The sequence below is a fragment of the Melanerpes formicivorus genome, unplaced genomic scaffold (genome assembly GCF_026170545.1).
Source record: "Melanerpes formicivorus ecotype bairdi unplaced genomic scaffold, bMelFor1.0.p_v2 SCAF_2, whole genome shotgun sequence".
In the NCBI taxonomy this organism is placed as follows: Eukaryota; Metazoa; Chordata; class Aves; order Piciformes; family Picidae; genus Melanerpes; species Melanerpes formicivorus.
Genome location: NW_027142354.1, coordinates 10,018,619 through 10,036,361, shown reverse-complemented (window position 1 = coordinate 10,036,361; position 17,743 = coordinate 10,018,619). Strand labels below are relative to the sequence as shown.

The 17,743-nt window shown below is 45.2% G+C and overlaps 1 protein-coding gene across 2 annotated transcripts; it reads left to right on the top strand.

The window, feature by feature from the left end:
• The first annotated feature begins 6,706 nt into the window (after positions 1-6,706).
• On the top strand, positions 6,707-17,353 carry IL22RA2 (interleukin 22 receptor subunit alpha 2). Of its 2 annotated transcripts, XM_068150391.1 has the most exons (7): positions 6,707-6,784; positions 7,098-7,295; positions 8,259-8,409; positions 9,156-9,334; positions 11,604-11,773; positions 12,210-12,386; positions 15,447-17,353. In XM_068150391.1, the coding sequence occupies exons 2-6, from the start codon at positions 7,199-7,201 to the stop codon at positions 12,363-12,365; spliced, it is 753 nt and encodes a 250-aa protein (XP_068006492.1). In that variant the 5' UTR covers positions 6,707-6,784; positions 7,098-7,198; the 3' UTR covers positions 12,366-12,386; positions 15,447-17,353. The 2 variants fall into 2 exon arrangements, with proteins under 2 accessions (XP_068006492.1, XP_068006499.1); XM_068150398.1 differs by lacking the exon at positions 7,098-7,295 and having other exon boundaries at positions 6,717-6,784.
• Positions 17,354-17,743: the final 390 nt, after the last annotated feature.

Sequence of the window (17,743 nt, the reverse complement as noted above, 5' to 3'; positions counted from 1 at the left end):
TGTGTATGCTTGCCTTTTTCTTACTATTGGCTTTTGTACTGAAGACTGATTTTGAAGCTTGGTCAGTTCATGTTATGCATGTAGTGTAGGGCCTTGTTGAAAATTAACAGGGAATGCCATGGGAGATGTGCAGAGCTTGTATGTGTGCGTGACTAATTCTGTATAGCCATTTACTGTGTTATGTGACTAAGGACATTTCTCATTTGTCAAGGACACCCTTTGGGTGTGTGGTGGGTTGAAATTATACCCCTGGATGGAGCCAGGGGGGCCATTCACCTCCTCCCCCACTCCACTCCTTCACGTTACCTCACACAGTAGTCAAAACAGAGATAGCCTGACAAGGCCACAGGAGAGAGAGAGAGAGGGAGAAGTTTCAAGCAGAATTGACAAAAAAGAGAGAAAATAATGTTTATGCCACTACTCTATATTCCCATTAGCAATCCAATGAATTACACAGACCTTATGATTATTTTTCTTTTGTATCCAACAGTAATTTTTTGTTTGTTGGTTTTTTGGGGAGGTTTGGTTTTTTTTTTTTACTTTCAGTCTCTGCAGTCAGGAACTAGGTTCAACTTCCTCCTTCACACCATAACAGGGTAGAATACCTCTCACTCCAGACAGTAGAAGTCTCAATCTGAGGACATGATTGGCATCACAATATCACAGAATCACCAAGGTTGGAAGAGACCTCAAAGATCATCAAGTCCAACCTGTCACCACAGACCTCGTGACTAGACCATGGCACCAAGTGCCACGTCCAGTCCCCTACTGAACACCTCCAGGGATGGTGACTCCACCACCTCCCTGGGCAGCACATTCCAATGGCTAACGACTCTCTCAGTGAAGAACTTTCTCCTTACCTCAAGCCTAAACTTCCCCTGGCACAGCTTGAGACTGTGTCCTCTTGTTCTGGTGCTGGTTGTACCCCTCCTGCCTACAATCTCCCTTCAGGTAGTTGTAGACAGCAGTAAAGTCTCCCCTGAGCCTCCTCTTCTCCAGGCTAAACAATCCCAGCTCCCTCAGCTTCTCCTCGTAGGGCTTGTGGTCAAGGCCTCTCACCAGCCTCATAGCCCTTCTCTGGACACATTCAAGTTTTGTACAGGTGTGAGGTGGTGTCTTTGCTCTGCTGCAGGTGATCCTGGATAGGGATGAGAATTGGCATAGAGGATCTCTTTGATCCACTGATTTTTTCTATGCATCAGCTTTATCACTTTTTTTTTAACTCTCTGCTGCTGATGCAGCCAGCAGTAACTTCTTTTTTTATCTCTTCCCCCAACACATGCCGGCCAACCTCTCCCCCTTCTCATGCTGCAAGTCACCCTGGTGCAGTTTGTAGTCTGAGCAGGGCTTCAGTGACCAGGCACAGACTTCCAACCACCACTCTGGTAATATTACAGGTACTGCCTCAGTTGCTTCTGGTTGAGGTGTGTCAAAGAAAACAAGTATCAGCATTACTAGACTTTGTGCCCTCTTTACTTTAGTAGGTGGACCAGCATGAACAATGCGTTGTACCTCTTATCTCTGTACCTCTTTCTTGCTGGTTAAGTTATCACCTGGCACCTTTCCTATACTATTAAGATTGCCTAAGCAAAACAAAAAATCTGTGAATATTAATTCCACATGTCTCCAAGATGGTGATTGTTTTTGTTTTGGTCTGTGGGTGAATTGGTGAGGTACCCACAACCTACAGAAAAATTAGGCTTTTTTCCAATGGAATTAAACAAGCTACAGCACTCCCTAGCAGGAAAAAAATATATATATTTAGATACAGATATAAATCATATGGCCTTACAAATAAGGAAAACCTGATAGTTTTAAAGAACCTTGTCATGTAGATAAAAGGCACTGAGCTCTTTTGGACTTGGTATTTACCATTCTGAATGAATGGTTGTGGAAGTTTCTGCTGCAGTTTCGTGTCTTGCACTTTGTTAATTAAATATTTATGTGCAAATAATGACTTAGCACACAGCCCTCAGAGATCTTAATCTTCAGTATGTTCAGAGGCTCAGTATCAAGATGCCACTATGGTATTGGGAATTTCTAACCATAATCTTTAATATGTTGATCCAAGCCCTTTTAACGGTGAGAGCTGTACAGTGGGCAGGAGGCAAGCAAAGGCACGCACTGTGGAGTGAAAGTCAGCCTTACTTCCTCAGAAACTTCTTTGTGTGATACAATGTCACTTCCCTGAAGGGCAGGGGGAAAAATCATCTAGAAAGTCCCTCCTGCCTGCCTGGGGTTTTTCTGATTTGTTTTAATTTTGTTGGTTTTGTTGGGGTGTTTTTGTCCCCTCAGCTGGGTGCCGCAGTGTCTGGGGAGGGGTTCTACTTGCTGCTACAAATTATGTAAATGTTTGGAAGGAAAGACAGATCTTCTTTTTTTTTTCTGTAGGGCCCCAATAAAAGCAGAAAAAGTAGCTATCATGAATTGCACTGGTGGAATTCCACATAGGCATATGGGGGAAAACTGGCACTGAAAGTGGTTATCACAGGCTCACAGGATGTTAGGAGTTGGAAGAGACTTCTGGAGATGAAGTCCAACCCCCCTGCCAGAGCACACATCACACAGGAATGCATCCAGATGGGTCTTGAAAGTCTCCAGAGAAGGAGACTCCCAATCTGGGGAGCCTGTTCCAGTGCTCTGTGACCTTCACAGTGATGAAGTTCCTCCTCATGTTGAGGTGGAACCTCCTGTGCTGCAGTCTATATCACAGTATCACAGTATCGCTAAGGTTGGAAGAGACCTCAAGGATCATCGAGTCCACCCTGTCACCACAGACCTCATGACTAAACTATGGCACCAAGTGCCACATCCAATCCCCTCTTGAACACCTCCAGGGATGGTAACTCCACCACCTCCCTGGGCAGCCCATTCCAGTGACGAATGACTCCCTTGGTGAAGAACTTTCTCCTCACCTTGAGCCTAAACTTCCGCTGGTGCAGCTGGTGCAGCTTGAGACTGTGTCCCCTTGTTCTGGTGCTGGTTGCCTGGGAGAAGAGACCAACCCCTTCCTGGCTACAACCACCTTTCAGGTACTTGTGGAGAGCAATTAATCGTCCCTTGTCCTGTCACAGGGTGCAACAGAGAAGAGCCTATCCCCTCCCTCTTGACCCCCAGCCCTCAGATATTTATAAACATTTATTAAATCCCCTCCCAGTCTTCTGCAGACTAAAAAGCCCCAGGTCTCATGGCCTCTCCTCGTAGGCAGTGCTCCAGCCCATTAATCATCCTGGTAGCTCTCCACTGGACTCTTGAGTAGATCCCTGACTCTTGAACTGGGGAGCCCAAAGCTGGACAAAATATTCCAGGTGAGGTCTCACCAGGGCAGAGTAGAGGGGGAGGAGAACCTCCCTTGATCTGCTGGACACTCCTCTTAATGCTCCCAAGGATCCCATGCGCTGCCTTGGTCACAAGGGTATATTGCTGACCCCTGGATAACTTGCTGTCCACCAGGATTCCCAGGGCCTTCTCCACAGGGCTGCTCTCTAGCAGATCATCTCCTAATCTGTACTGGTGCAGTTTATTATTCCTGCCCAGATGCAGGACTCTGCACTTATCCTTGTTGAACCTCATTAGATTCCTCTCTGTCCAGCTCTCCAGTCTGCCCAGATCTCGCTGAATGGCTGCACAGCCTTCAGCCTAGCCTCCCAGTTTGGTATCATCAGCAAACTTGCTGAGCAGACACTGTCTGTCCCCTCATCAATGCCGTTGATGAAGATGTTGAACAGGACCACCCTAGCACTGATCCCTGGGGGACTCCACTAATTACATGTCTCCAGCTGGACTTGGCACCACTGACTACCACTCTTGGAACTCTATTTTGTAACCAGTTCCTAATCCATCTCACTGTCTGTTCTTCTGTCCCACACTTCCTGAGCTTGCTCACAAGGATGTTATGGGAGACAGTGTCAAAAGCCTTCCTAAGGTCAAGGCAGACTACATCCACTGGTCTCCCTGCATCTGCCCATTTAGTTATGGCATGATAGGATGCCATCAGATCAGTCAAGCATGATTTCCCCTTGGTAAATAAATCCATGCTGACTACTCCTGATCATCTTCTGAGTGCCTAGAAATGACCTCCAGAATGAGTTGTGTGGGATAAGAATGCCATTAGACTTGCTCTGAACGGTAGGCTAACCTGGATACCTCCCTTCTATGACAGGTTTTCTTGTGAGTTCACACTGGCTACTCAGAAGAGTAAAAGTCTGAAAATTACAGCTCCAAAATAATCTAAACCACTCATTTTGTATTGTTACTTTGTGTGAAGTACCACATATAAGGTAACTTGTCTGGCCCCTGGTAATCACTAGAAGTATTTTCACTGTACTTTGGACAATTCTTCCCTTGCTTCTTCCCACACTCTCATCCAGGTGTCTAAGCAAAACCTACCCTCACGTCTGCAAATATCAGACTCGCATCGGAAAACCCAAGTGTGGTGCTGCAGAAGCAGTTCCAGGGTTAAATTTTCTCCTCCTAATGGATGGGAAAGCTCATTCAAGGGGAAAAAAAAAACATACCACAGAAACTGAGAGGTGGTGCTATCGTATTGTATGAGTCATGCCGCTTCCAGCAAGAATGTAATTGACTTTTACCTCTATGTAGCAATATCCAATCCTTATGAGAGAGAACTCTGTTTGCCCATCATTTGGATAGGCTTTTATTCCAGGAATGGAAAAAAATTCTTACCTCCCCATTTCTGTCAGTTCACGGAGACATCAGTCCTCCTGTTTCACAAAGGTTTGGATCTAAATGGTGCCTCAGTGTAACCTAGGATGAGCCAGCAGCATAAAGAATTGCTTGGACTCCGCTGAAAAAAGAAATACATTTCCATTTGCCATTTCTTTATAAAGCACTGTTCAGAGTGTTCTTAAATAATAGATAAGTTTTTAAGTTCCTGTATTTTAAATAGCATAGCAATGCATGTCACACTCTAGTGCTCCTCACTTGTTTATGTTTTTAGATGTATTCCATGAAACTCGAGATACGTATGTGTATGCATGTGTATGTGTGGAGCTGGTACTAGTTTGAAGGTAGCTGTTTTTATTACACAAACCATGTGAGAAGCAGCATGACTGAAGTTATGAGTAGGACAATGTTACAGAAGCTAATAACCTGGGGATTACCAGTGGCTGCTTAAACAATCACAAACATTATGTGAGGAGATTACTTCAGACTATCAAGTCGAATTGCAGATAACGCACTATCGGAGTGCAGCATTGCAGGAAGCCCTAAGTTGTTCTGTGGGTTAAGCATTTCTTTCATTGTATCCCCACACCACTGAGCAGCCTTTTCTGATGGAAGCCCTGTCCATGCTGGCCAGGCTGGCCTTCACCTCTGCATTCGTAGGAGGAACTGACATCAAAAGTGACTTTGGCAAAGCTCCCCACCAGCTCCTGGCAATGGCTGTTAGCTGAGGTAGGGGAAGGTGTGTCAGTACAATTCTAGTAAGCAAATACAAAACCTGCAAGTGAACTTTGATGATGCTTCAGTCTGGTTCATAAAAAGTCCCTTTTCCCCACAATCAAGCTCATTTAACATGATGAAATACTAATTGCACTTGTTGTTGGCAACTGCATGAAGGTCACTGGATTCTGAAAATGTCTTGGAAATGGATGGATGGATGGATAAAAAAATGCCCAGGCAATGATGGCAGGGTGGCCTTTCTGCCTGCCACATCTGTATGAGATTATTGGGGATTTTTTCTGTGTTTCTTCTAAATTTTAAAAATTCCCTTAATTGGTTTAACAGATTAATTATTAACAATATATCTCCTGCAGGTTTGCTGCTTGGATAATGGAGTCAAGGTGATCATCTGAATGAGAGCCTGGGCCCATAAATCTGACTGAAGCCAGCTTCTTGGTTGGATGTTGACCAGTTTTATGAACACAAGCAGTTACCTTTAAACATTAAAGATATCTTCATTTGAACCAGAACTTGTACTTTTTTTGACCTGATAGGTGTTTTGCTTCCATCTTTTCCTGAAGTAAAGATGATTGTTAGGCAAATTGTTGTTTCTCCAAACAAGCAGGCTACACATCCATTATTTCTTTGGTGGGCATCATTGCATAGTGCTGGAGAATGTCTTATAAACTTTGGGGTTTCTCTTCTTCCTTGTCAGTGTGAGAATACATCCTGACTTCTGCTGAGAAATGCTGGTGTGAGAGCAGCAATGGACATGTAGATGTCAACACCAAGGACTTTTTGAGGAAGAAGAGTGAGGGCCAAGGCTGGGCAGGAGGGCCAGCAGGCTCCCAGCTGCCTCCAGTGGCAGCACATTCACTGCCAGCAAACAACATGCCTGAGCTTCCCATACATGCCAGGAGCACGAAACCTGCCTGCCACAAGGCAGGAGCACACATGGCACCAAAGCATTTACAAACATGATGCAGGGTCACCATGTTTCACCACAGGGCACCCAGGCTCACAGGGATCTGCATGTAGGGAAAGCAGCATTCAACACCAGCATTTGTGCAGACAGCATTGTGACATGCACCCCATCAGTCAGGGCATAGAACAGGATTCCTAACAAAGTCTGTGCAGAGGCAACTTTGGCCTGACGGGCTGGGCCTGCCTACGCATTCCAGGCTGGCGGCCCCACCTTCCTGGCACCAAGCCATTAAGCACATGGTGTGGATGCCCTGCCCAACAGCGTGGCTGACAGTGATTTCACTGCTGCTTGTTCCTCTGACAGCATATTCCTTGATGACATCCTTCTGCAAGCACACCTGGGAATGCCTTACACACAACCTGAATACAGGCCACCAACTCAGATGACTTCTCATGGGTAGGTCTTTGACTTTCTTGTAGCAAAAATTGTGTTCTTCAGCTCTGAGTGTCTAGGGAGCTGGAAAAAAAAACCCAACAAGCAACCAATATATTTTAAAATGAATCTTAGTATGGCAAGTAAGTTTGCATGAGAAGTTTATGGGCTAAAGCAATGTTTCCAGATATCATTGGGGAATTAGTGCCTTTAAAAAAGGACCTTTGCAAGCTGGTTTGCTTTGTAATTAGTTCCAAACTTCAGAGTGACCACAGCTGCCAAGTAAGAACAACTGCTTGTGTTTAATTTGGAACAACTCATATGTTTTTTTTTTCAGCTAAATTAAGCCAAAGCCAAAAGGGGTATTTTGCAAACCTCTGAAAATAGGGAAATTCTGGACAATTACTTCCTCATTAGACATGCCCAAGAGGTAGAGACATGCTCTTCAGTCATGGAGCTGCTCTCCTAAGCATGAGGGGGATCACGCTTTCCTCCCTTTACTTGCTGATGCACCTGCTTCAGGATGAGACAGCTAGTAAGTGACAGCTTTCTGCTTTTTTCCTGTGTGGGGAGGGGGGCACTGGGTGTGTTATTGAGTCTCTGGATGAGTCAAAAAATGTTAAGGTCTTTTGGTAGATTTTAGAAGTCCAGTCACTTCCAAATGAGTCTGTTACTTTGTCTCTCAAGGTTCTGAAATGCAGATAAAACAAGCGTGTTGCCCATTAAATTTATTCATGGCTGTACTACCAAGTGTCAGTTCAACTAGTACAAGTCTTAGCTGATTCTGTGCTGTGCCAAGGATAAAGCTGCAGTTGTCTGGGTCTCATGAACCCCAGAAAAATGTTAGCATTTGGATGCTTCAGACAGGTTGTTAACTAAGTCTGCTATCAGTAACTGTCGCAGTCTGAAAACAAATTATCTCAGAAACTGTAAGGCGCCTTTTCCAGGAGTATAGACTAGACAAACAGTGAATCTCTCAGGTTATTTTTTTTTATCAGGCAAAAGCTGATAAACACAGCTATGGCAACAGTTAAAACAGCTCTATAACCCCTGTAGGTTAAAGTTGAGATATAGAGGAAAGAGTACTTGACATAAACTGTTGATGGGGCTGCTTAGTGCAGGTTCTGTGAACTGATCTGAAGGGCTTGTTTCCTGGGATGCCCACCAGGCATCTTTCAGAGCAATAAACTGACTAAGGGAAAATGGAAAACCAAACAAAACAACAAAACCCTGTCACCAAAACACACAACAAGACCACACAGAAGAGTTTATTTCATAATATTCAATGTGTTTGTTCTGTAACTGCTAGATCGGGTTGCTGGGATTTGTGAAGTTTTGAACATGAGGGTCAGATTTAATTTCTCTGCAGTCTGCTAGTCATGAAACCAAGTGAGCTGTAGCAACATCCCCCATTTTCAATATGGAGGAGCATGTCTCTGACAAATACATGATGTTATCTTTCTTGTTTACTTGGTTTTGTTATTGTTATTATTTACAGCAATTTTAGGTTTGGAAAACCAAGACTTGCAATACTCGATCAAGCCACAGAAGGTGGAGTTTCATTCATTAAACTTCAACAACACTTTGCATTGGCAGCCTGGGAGGGCCAGGGAGGCAAGAGACACGGTCTACTTTGTGCAGTATAAAGTGTAAGTACCAGGGGAATTCCAGCCTCCCAGTGGGCTGAGGCCCATCCCTGCTTGGCACATCAAAGGGATTTCTCGGGCACGGCAGGACAGTCCTCCTGTTCCTTGGGAACAATCACATCCTGCTCAGCTGCCAGCTCTTGGGTGTTGCTGTAGTTGCATAAGCTGAACAGCCCAAGGCAGGAAGGGTCCAGGAACCCCAAGCAATACATTCTGCATCTCCTTTGCACCACAGATTTGCAGAAAAAAATGTAGTTTGCAGGGGATCACTGGAGGTCACTAAGGCCAACCACCTGCTGAAGCAGGATGGGATAGGTTCAAGTACTTCTGTGTATCTCAGTGGCCCTCAGGGTGACTTGCATGGCAAACCTGAGGCAGGCTAGGAACTGCTCCTCAGGGAAGCTTCCATCCTTGGCACATCCAATGCACACAAGAAATTACTATCACCTTTGAGAAATTAGCTGGTGGAAACCAGCATTCTGCCCATCACTGAACACACTGGCTAAGCCAAAGCTTGCCTGCCTCTCCTGACAGGCAAATATGCAGTGGCTTCCTACAGGGCTGGTGACCCACACATCTCTGCTATAGATTTCTTTCAGAAAAGACAGAAACCTGTAGCTCCCAAACACCCATGAAATCAACATTCCCTGCCATTAAACCGAAGGGAGTTAAGTTCCATGGCAGAACAGTTGTCCATACCATCAGGTTAAAAACCTTTATGGACCTAAATCTTCTTCCTTTCTTCACAGCTATGGGCAGAGCACATGGCAAAACAAAGATGACTGCTGGGGGATTCAAAGCCATGTCTGTGACCTAACAAATGAGACCTCCAACATTCAAGAGCCTTACTACGGCAGGGTGAAAGCCGCGTCAGCCGGCGTCTATTCTGACTGGAGTCTCAGCTGCAGATTCACTCCCTGGCGAGAAAGTAAGTGCAACATATGGGTCTCCCTGAGAAAGGAATTAGATTTTCTCTGGCATGGACACATCATTTTTGCTTACAATTTGCAAACATCAGTAATTCTTTCCTAGCCACAGATCTCTACCAAAGGAAACTGTAGCTCTCAGGTGAAGTGTTGTGATGAAGTAATTTTCCCCATGCTTGGAAGCCAACCATTTACAGATAAATAGCCACTTATTGATAATTAGGCTGAGTGCCTAACTCCCTTTAATTGAGTCTCTTCCTGAAGACATGGAACTACACAAATATTTTTCAGCTGCTTTCAGAGATGCTGGAAGGATTGGAGTCAGTGCTTGGGGGGGGAAAGGGAGAAGAAAGATGAGAGCTGTGTGGCCCCCAGTCTTCTCACATCTATGTGTTTTCCTGTCAGCAGTGTATTTAGGAAGGGCACACACAAAGCTTTTAATTTGTATAGTCAATACAGTGCCACAGCATGTTGGAAACTGGAAGACTGTCAAAACACAGAGCAGTACCAGTGTACCCACCAGTAAGTTCCCTGTGAATCAACCAGCTTTCTCTCTGGTGAATGCAATACTGAACTGTGAATGTTAACTTCACAGCCCTGAAACGCAAACTGCCTTGAGCTTTTTGTACAGATGAAACCACAACTTTGACATAAAGCAGTGATTTGCAGTAGCAACAGGCCATCTTGCCCTGTGCCACCTCCTCCTGCAGAGATGTATTTACAGGATCACAGGATGTTAGGGGTTGGAAGGACCTCAGATCATAGAGTCCAACCCCCCTGCCAGAGCAGGACCATAGAATCTAGCACACGTCACATAGGAATGCATCCAGATGGGTCTTGAAAGTCTCCAGAGAAGGAGACTGCACAACCTCTTTGGGCAGTTCTGTGACCCTCACAGTGAAGTAGTTCCTCCTCATGTTGAGGTGGAACCTCCTGTGCTGTACTTTATGTCCATTACCCCTTGTCTTATCACAGGGTGCAACTGAGAAGACCCTGTCCACTCCTTCTTGACCCCCAGCCCTCAGATATTTATAAACATTTATTAAATCCCCTCTCAGTCTTCTCTTCTCCAGACTAAAATGCCCCAGGGCACTCACCCTCTCCTCATAAGGCATATGCTCCAGTCCCTTCACCATCCTGGTAGCTCTCCATTGGACTCTCTACAGCAGTTCCCTGTTCCTCCTGAACCGCAGAGCCCAAAACTGGACGCAATATTCCAGGGCAGAGCAGAGAGGGAGGAGAACCTCCCTCAATCTGCTGGACACACTCCTCTTAATGCACCCCAGGATCCCATTGGCCACATGGGCATATTGCTGACCCATGGATAACTTCTTGTCCACCAGGACTTCCAGGTCCTTCTCCACAGGGCTGCTCTCTAACAGATCACTTCCTAACCTCTACTGATGCAGTTCATTATTCCTTCCAAAATGAAGGACTTAGTAATGGGCAGCAGCTGTTCTGCCTTCACACACCTCTGTGGCTGCACACATAGGTAGAATGTAGGCACTAGCCTGGACTCTTACCTGTGTTGAACCAAGCAAATTGGGGGGGGGGGGGGGGGGATAATAAAATCTAGAAGAATGATTGAAGCTGTGAGTCTGGTGTAACTTCATTAGTTAAAATTGAATTGAATTGAATTGAATTGACCAGACCAGACCAGGTTGGAAAAGCCCTTTGAGATCATCGAGTCCAACTTATCATCCAACACTATCTAATCAACTAAACCATGGCAGCAAGTGCCTCATCCAGTCTCCTCCTAAACACCTCCAGTGATGGTGACTCCACCACCTCCCCGGGCAGCCCATTCCAATGGGCAATCACTCTCTCTGTGAAGAACTTCTTCCTAACATCCAGCCTAAACCTCCCCTGGTGGGGGGCGGGGGGAGAAATAGCTGTTCTATGCATTCCTAAGACACATAGGGAGGGTGGGAAACAGTGCAAATAATACAAAGCATTTTGCTTGAACAGGCTGCAGTCAGCAACATTTAGCTCTGCGAGATTTCAAAACGTTTGTCTCAAAGATGATTTACAAACACAAGAAAGGTCACTCCCAAAATATACCCAGGAAATAACCACCAAGAAGCAAGGACCACAAAGTGACACTTTAACAGCAAATAGAGTACAATATATTGTTGTTAACAAGAACACTAAATTGTTGGACAGATTCCAATTGTATTTTGTGAGACTTTATTAGTATAATAATCTATAACTATAATCTATATTAGTATAATAATCTATAACTGTGTTCATAACTTTGGGTTTTTTCCTTAGCTATCATAGGACCTCCATCAGTAACTGTGGTTCACAGCAACAAATTCATAAAAGTAAAGCTCCAGGCTCCATGTTCTCCTTATAGAAGGAAGAAAGGCAGCAAGATACCAATGACAAACTATTATGATCTGCTATATCAAGTCTTCATAATTAACAACTTGCTAGATGAGGTAAGTGCATATTCAAATAGGAACCCTTTACCATTGAAAAACCAGAAAAGGAACAGCATGCTACTCTTGTTTTACAGTTCAAATATTCTTCTGAGATTGTGAGAGCATCAATGGCTCTTCAATTACATAAAAACCAAGGAGAGTTACTGCTGAGGAATTTAATCTGACTGAATGGAGTTGTAATTCCTCTCGTTATTCTTTCCCATCTTTCCCATTGTTTCCCTCTTAGTATTTCATACTCTAAGACCTAGATTAAAAAGAAAACACAACTAGGACAGGAGGGGGATTTTCTTTTAAAATCACAAACAAATTATTAATGCTATTCACTGTGCAAGTCCATGTGCTGCTCTGCATCCTCTGCTCTTATCAAACCATAATGTCAGACACGCTTGCTGAAGTAACGTGCTTGACTGGCTATTTTTACTCTACTCTGAAGCAACACAAGCTCCTGGTATATGAAGGAAAAGACAAGGTTATTACAATAGAAGATCTGAGGCCTGGAGTCAGCTACTGCATCACAGCTAAAACATATGTGCCGATGCTGGACCGCAGCAGCGCCTACAGCAGCAGGCAATGCACCGTGCTGGAGTGAGGGCTGGAACCTCTGCAACCGGTAAGTCACCTGCTGAAACTGGATATTACTGTGGAAGTCAAGAACTATCCCCCCACCAAAGGCAGATACTCTTCAAAAGAAGAAAAAATAAAAGGTTCAAGGCTCAGCATAAAAACTGCAATCCTGTATGACATTATGACACTCTCAATGTGCACTTGTAGCCCGCAAAGCCAATCAGATCCTGGGCTGCATCAGGAGAAGTGTGGCCAGCAGGTCGAGGGAGGTGATCCTCCCCTCTACTCAGCTCTGGTGAGACCCCACCTGGAGTACTGGGTCCAGTTCTGGAGCCCCTATTACAAGAGGGATATGGAGGTGCTGGAAGATGTCCAGAGAAGGGCCACAAGGGTGATCAGAGGCCTGGAGCACCTCTCCTATGAGGACAGACTGAAGGAGTTGGGGCTGTTCAGTCTGGAGAGGAGAAGGCTCCGAGGTGACCTAATTGTGACCTTCCAGTATCTGAAGGGGGCCTACAGGAAGGCTGGGGAAGGACTTTTCAGGATCTCAGGTAGTGATAGGACTAGGGGGAATGGAATGAAGCTGGAGGTGGCGAGATTCAGGCTGGAGGTGAGGAGGAGGGTTCTTCACCATGAGAGTGGTGAAGCCCTGGAATGGGTTGTCCAGGGAGGTGGCTGGGGCCCCGTCCCTGGAGGTGTTTAAGACCAGGCTGGATGAGGCTCTGTCCAGCCTGATCTAGTGTGGGGTGTCCCTGCCCATGGCAGGGGGGTTGGAACTAGATGATCCTTGTGGTCCCTTCCAACCCTGAATGATACTATGATACTACGATACTATGATACTACTATGATTAGCCAGAGTTCTTACATCATCTCAGTTAGTTTTACGCCAGGTAAGAATGATATGGTTAAAGAGATTAGAGGAATGACATAAGTAATGAATTGCATGCTGGCACAATCCACAGCAACATGCCTTCTTCCCTTTCTTTGTACAGTTACCATTTTTTATTGCTGTCATTAATAATTAACTAAGAAAATGAGAGACTTCCAGCTTTATTAACATGCAATTCTTTTGCAATTTCTGCAATTCTGTTCAGGAATCTACCTGATGTATTTAACTGGAATGAGTCTGTGGTAATGGTGGCAACGAGCAGTGTGAGCAATCTGGCAGTGCAGGCCTAGAGCCTGACACGGTGGTAGGCCGTGTCCAGCACGGGTGCGGAAGTGGCTAGCAGCGTAGCAGAATAGTGCTGCGCCCGCACTGTGTCACCAAAGCAGGGCACTGGTAGCTATAAACACAGAGAGTTATCTTGGAATAACAGGATGCACACGTGCATCAACTGCCTTGCATGTTATTACTAGTTTAACCAATAATCCATAGTAGTACAGTGTGTGGTCACTCCTGAGGAACCAATGAAGCTATGCCAGCAATGCCCTCCGAGTTTATATAAGTTGTAAAGGTTTTCTTAATACACACTTCTTCTGCGCACTTCTTACTAGCCTGTCAGCTCTGCTGTCTGCTCTGTACTATGCTTGCATTATAATCGGACAGCACTGAAGCAATAAAGGAACAATACTACCTCATATTGACCAGCTGTACTGACTCCAATCTCTGTCCCATATGAGTTTGTCCTCTTTTCACGGGCATTCTTCAGGTGACCATTGAAAATCAATCAGTTATCGAATTTCAGGATTTTCCATGGGCCAAAACACAGGAGTTAGATCAATCAGCTGGTCTTAAAATTCTGTTTGTTTACTTGCCTCAGTCACTGCTCTATCTTCACATATTGTATGCCCAGCAGGGAGAGTTGCTATCAATCCTGCCTTGCAGGTGCCAAAGCAGAAGAGTATATAAGAGTATATATTGCAGAGGGACCTCGACCAACTGGGCAGATGGTCAGAATCCAATGGAATGGCATTTAACGAGTCTAAGTGCCGGGCGCTGCGCTTTGGCCATGGCAACCCCATGCAGAGCTACAGGCTGGGGTCAGAGTGGCTGGAGAGCTCCCAGACAGAGAGGGACCTGGGGGTACTGATCGGCAGCCACCTAAACATGATCCAGCAGTGTGCCCAGGTGGCCAAGAGGGCCAACGGCATCCTAGCCTGCATTAGGAATAGTGTGGCCAGCAGGAACAGGGAAGTCATTGTGCCCCTGTACTCTGCTTTGGTTAGGCTGCACCTTGAGTACTGTGTCCAGTTCAGGGCCCCTCAGTTTAAGAAGGTCATTGAAACACTTGAACGTGTCCAGAGAAGGGCAACAAGGCTGGTGAGAGGCCTTGAGCACAAGCCCTATGAGGAGAGGCTGAGGGAGCTGGGATTGTTTAGCCTGGAGAAGAGGAGGCTCAGGGGTGACCTTATTGCCCTCTACAACTACCTGAAAGGTGGTTGTCGCCAGGAAGGGGTTGGTCTCTTCTCCTAGGCAACCAGCACCAGAACAAGGGGACACAGTCTCAAGCTGCGCCAGGGGAGGTTTAGACTCGAGATGAGGAGGAAGTTCTTCACTGAGCGAGTCTTTTGTCATTAGAATGTGCTGCCCAGGGAGGTGGTGGAGTCACCGTCCCTGGAGGTGTTCAAGAGGGGATTGGATGCGGCACTTGATGCCATGGTCTAGTCATGAGGTCTGTGGTGATAGGTTGGATTCGATGATCCTCGAGGTCTCTTCCAACCTTAGTTATACTGTGATACTGTGTGATACTGTGATAAAGACCTAATCCAAAACTGGCTTCAGTGTCATTGGCTTCAGCAAGCTCAGATCTGGGACCTTTCAGGGGGTAATGAATGAAAACTGGAAAAACATCAGAGTTTGAACCTGTGCTTCTGTTCTTAGTTCAGTACCCTAACTATAAAAGATTTTCATTCTGCTTCATAATATCATGCATAAAGTTGGCCTCTCTTAAGACTTGGTCAGTGGGTTTAGGCTAAGGAGGGAGCCAGGTGATTTTCCTGCATTTTTGCTTGCTTTCCCAATATTGTAAAAGGCTGGAATCCCAGGTTTGAGTGGACTTCTGAATAACCTGCAGAGTTACAGGAGGGATGCAGGCAAATGGTATGTGTTGCACCTTCAGGTAAGTTGAATACCATCCAACAGCAATTCTTTTTCTCTTTCCAGTTACAGGGACAATGGCAGAAGATGCCTCCCATGACAGATTCAACTGTAGCCAACACCTGTGGTCTGCCTGGAATACACACTTGGATACCTTTTAAACCTTTGCTGCATTAAATGATTTGACTCATCGTAATCATTTTATGCTACACAGAGGCCAAGGATTCTTTGTATGTCCTATAGTACAATTTATAGCGGTCTCTATTTGCATTTACAAAGCAAATAATCTTGTAATAATCTTTTTTTTAAATAAGATTAAAAAAAAAAAACAAAGCAAAACAAAACACCAACCAAGCAAAACACGTGAAAAGCATCTGTGAAAATATCCTTACAATTGCTCCTGAAGTTTTTCTATTTGAAACATTGGAATTAAAATACTATTTATAAGAATAGCCATTTCAGATATTTTATTTCTTCTGGAATGCAGGTTTCAACAGATGATGGGGGTTGAAAAAAAAGAGCTCTTTCTTTAAAACACAGACTGTAGAGTACAGGAGTAAATCCCATGCAGAGCCATAGGAGTACCTGAAGTGCTCAGGCCTGGATAGAAATACAGCTGTCATACTATGGAGCTGTGGAGACACTGGACACCTGAAAGCTTGTCAGTTTGATAAGATGATTTCAAATGTGCAGCATGTATACTGGAGGAAGCAGTGGAAGGTCTGAAGAAGTCTTGCACTGTTGTGTTCGCTGACCAGATTTCCCTTCCACAGCAACAACAGAGGCTTACAGAAAGCAGCGTAAGAGTTGCAGGGATGGTGTAATTCTGTTCTGATGGTACCAGGATTTATTACTGCCAACCCTGTGATGTTCTGCAAAAGACAACTTTCTCTTTCCATTTGAAATGCAAGTTTTCTTTCAGCTCTGCTCAAACCTGGGCAACATGTAATTTTACTTGGGAGGGGTTTGGTAGTAGGACTGATGCTGTCGTTTTTCTCTGCAATCCATGGCAGTGAGCATATTCCCAGGATATGCTCCACTGAGCTTGCAGCATGAGGCTTCTACAGGGAGATTTGCTGTAGCATAGCCCAGCTGAGTGATCTGCACTCACAGCTTCTAAGTAGCTGTGGGTTTGAAAAAGAACTTCATTATGCCTCAGCCTTTATGCTGTGCTGCTGTTTATGTCTCAGTGGGGATGGAATAGAGAAAGAGGTCTCTAAACTACAGCTGGGGCTTTTCCATTGCCAAGTCACTTTGGAAAGACCTGGAAAAGTGAGCCCTAGCCCTCTTTACCCATTCTCATAGACACAAGGAGACCACATGTGGCAATGCATCCAAAACCCATCCCCTGCCCCATGGAGTCAGGAAGGGGGTGAAGATCAGGAAGTGTGAGAAGAGGGGTAAGGAGGAAGGCAGCTCCCCCCTTTCCTTACCTTCCTTTCCCCTTACCTGGGTCCCTTCCCCCAAGTCACATGCCAGGGCAGAGCCCTGGGCCAGCACCATACAGAAGCTGATGCTGGTCAGTTTCTTGCCCTTTTTTGGGCATGTGGAACATGATCTGTGTCATTTGAGACACAGGATGTCTGGTCCATGAGCTGATATATAATTGTTTTGCTAGAGAGCACAGGAGGCCCTTCCTGGGATTTCCTCCCCCCAGACGTGTGGACCACACTGTGCAGTCCAGAAGGATTCCTTGAGAAACAGAGGCACTAGGAGGACTACCCACAAGGGGAACCAGGGGTGTGAGTATGTTTGGCACCTGCCTGAGTCTCCGGGGAATACCTTGTCGTGTTAGCAGGGCAATATACTGCTCCTGGGTTCCATCATTTTCCAAATACCATTTCTGTAACCATTTGTACCAGTTCCTGTACTCTCGAGACATTGTGCAACCCGGCAATGAACCTGTAAATAATATTTTATAAATCTGTATGGAAGTTCCATGGGTGGAGGCATTTCTATGTTAATAAATTATATTTTGTCTATTTCCCACCTGCAGCCCTTCATCTATTACACCACCTGCTGTGGGTCTGCCCCTCCAGAGCTGCCTGCACTGGCAGCTGGCCCTGCTGTTAGTGTCCATGAACGCCACTCAGCGCAGGATGCCTTTTACATTGTTAACTTGACATTGTTAACTCCTTCTGACCATGTTTGCCATAAGACTGAACTGAAAACATCATTTTCCTGTTTTTTTTTGGTTGGATTTTCCCTCAGTCACTTACAGAGCAAGAGTTTTCTAACGAAGTGCCAAATGCCAGCTTCTATTTCAGGAAACAGAAATAAATGCTGACTTCTAGGGCTATGGCATATGGTGGGAAAGACCAAGCAGTGTAACAAAACCAGGACTTGTGCAACCTATTCTGTAA

What these genes read in the sequence shown, in the direction of transcription:
- IL22RA2 (XM_068150391.1), top strand. Translation starts at nt 7,199, where the DNA reads ATGCTCTTCAGTCATGGAGCTGCTCTCCTAAGCATGAGGGGGATCACG. An exon ending in GCTTCAGGATGAGACAGCTA is followed by an intron (nt 7,296 to 8,258) that starts GTAAGTGACAGC and finishes TATTATTTACAG; the next exon opens with CAATTTTAGGTTTGGAAAAC. An exon ending in TACTTTGTGCAGTATAAAGT is followed by an intron (nt 8,410 to 9,155) that starts GTAAGTACCAGG and finishes CTTTCTTCACAG; the next exon opens with CTATGGGCAGAGCACATGGC.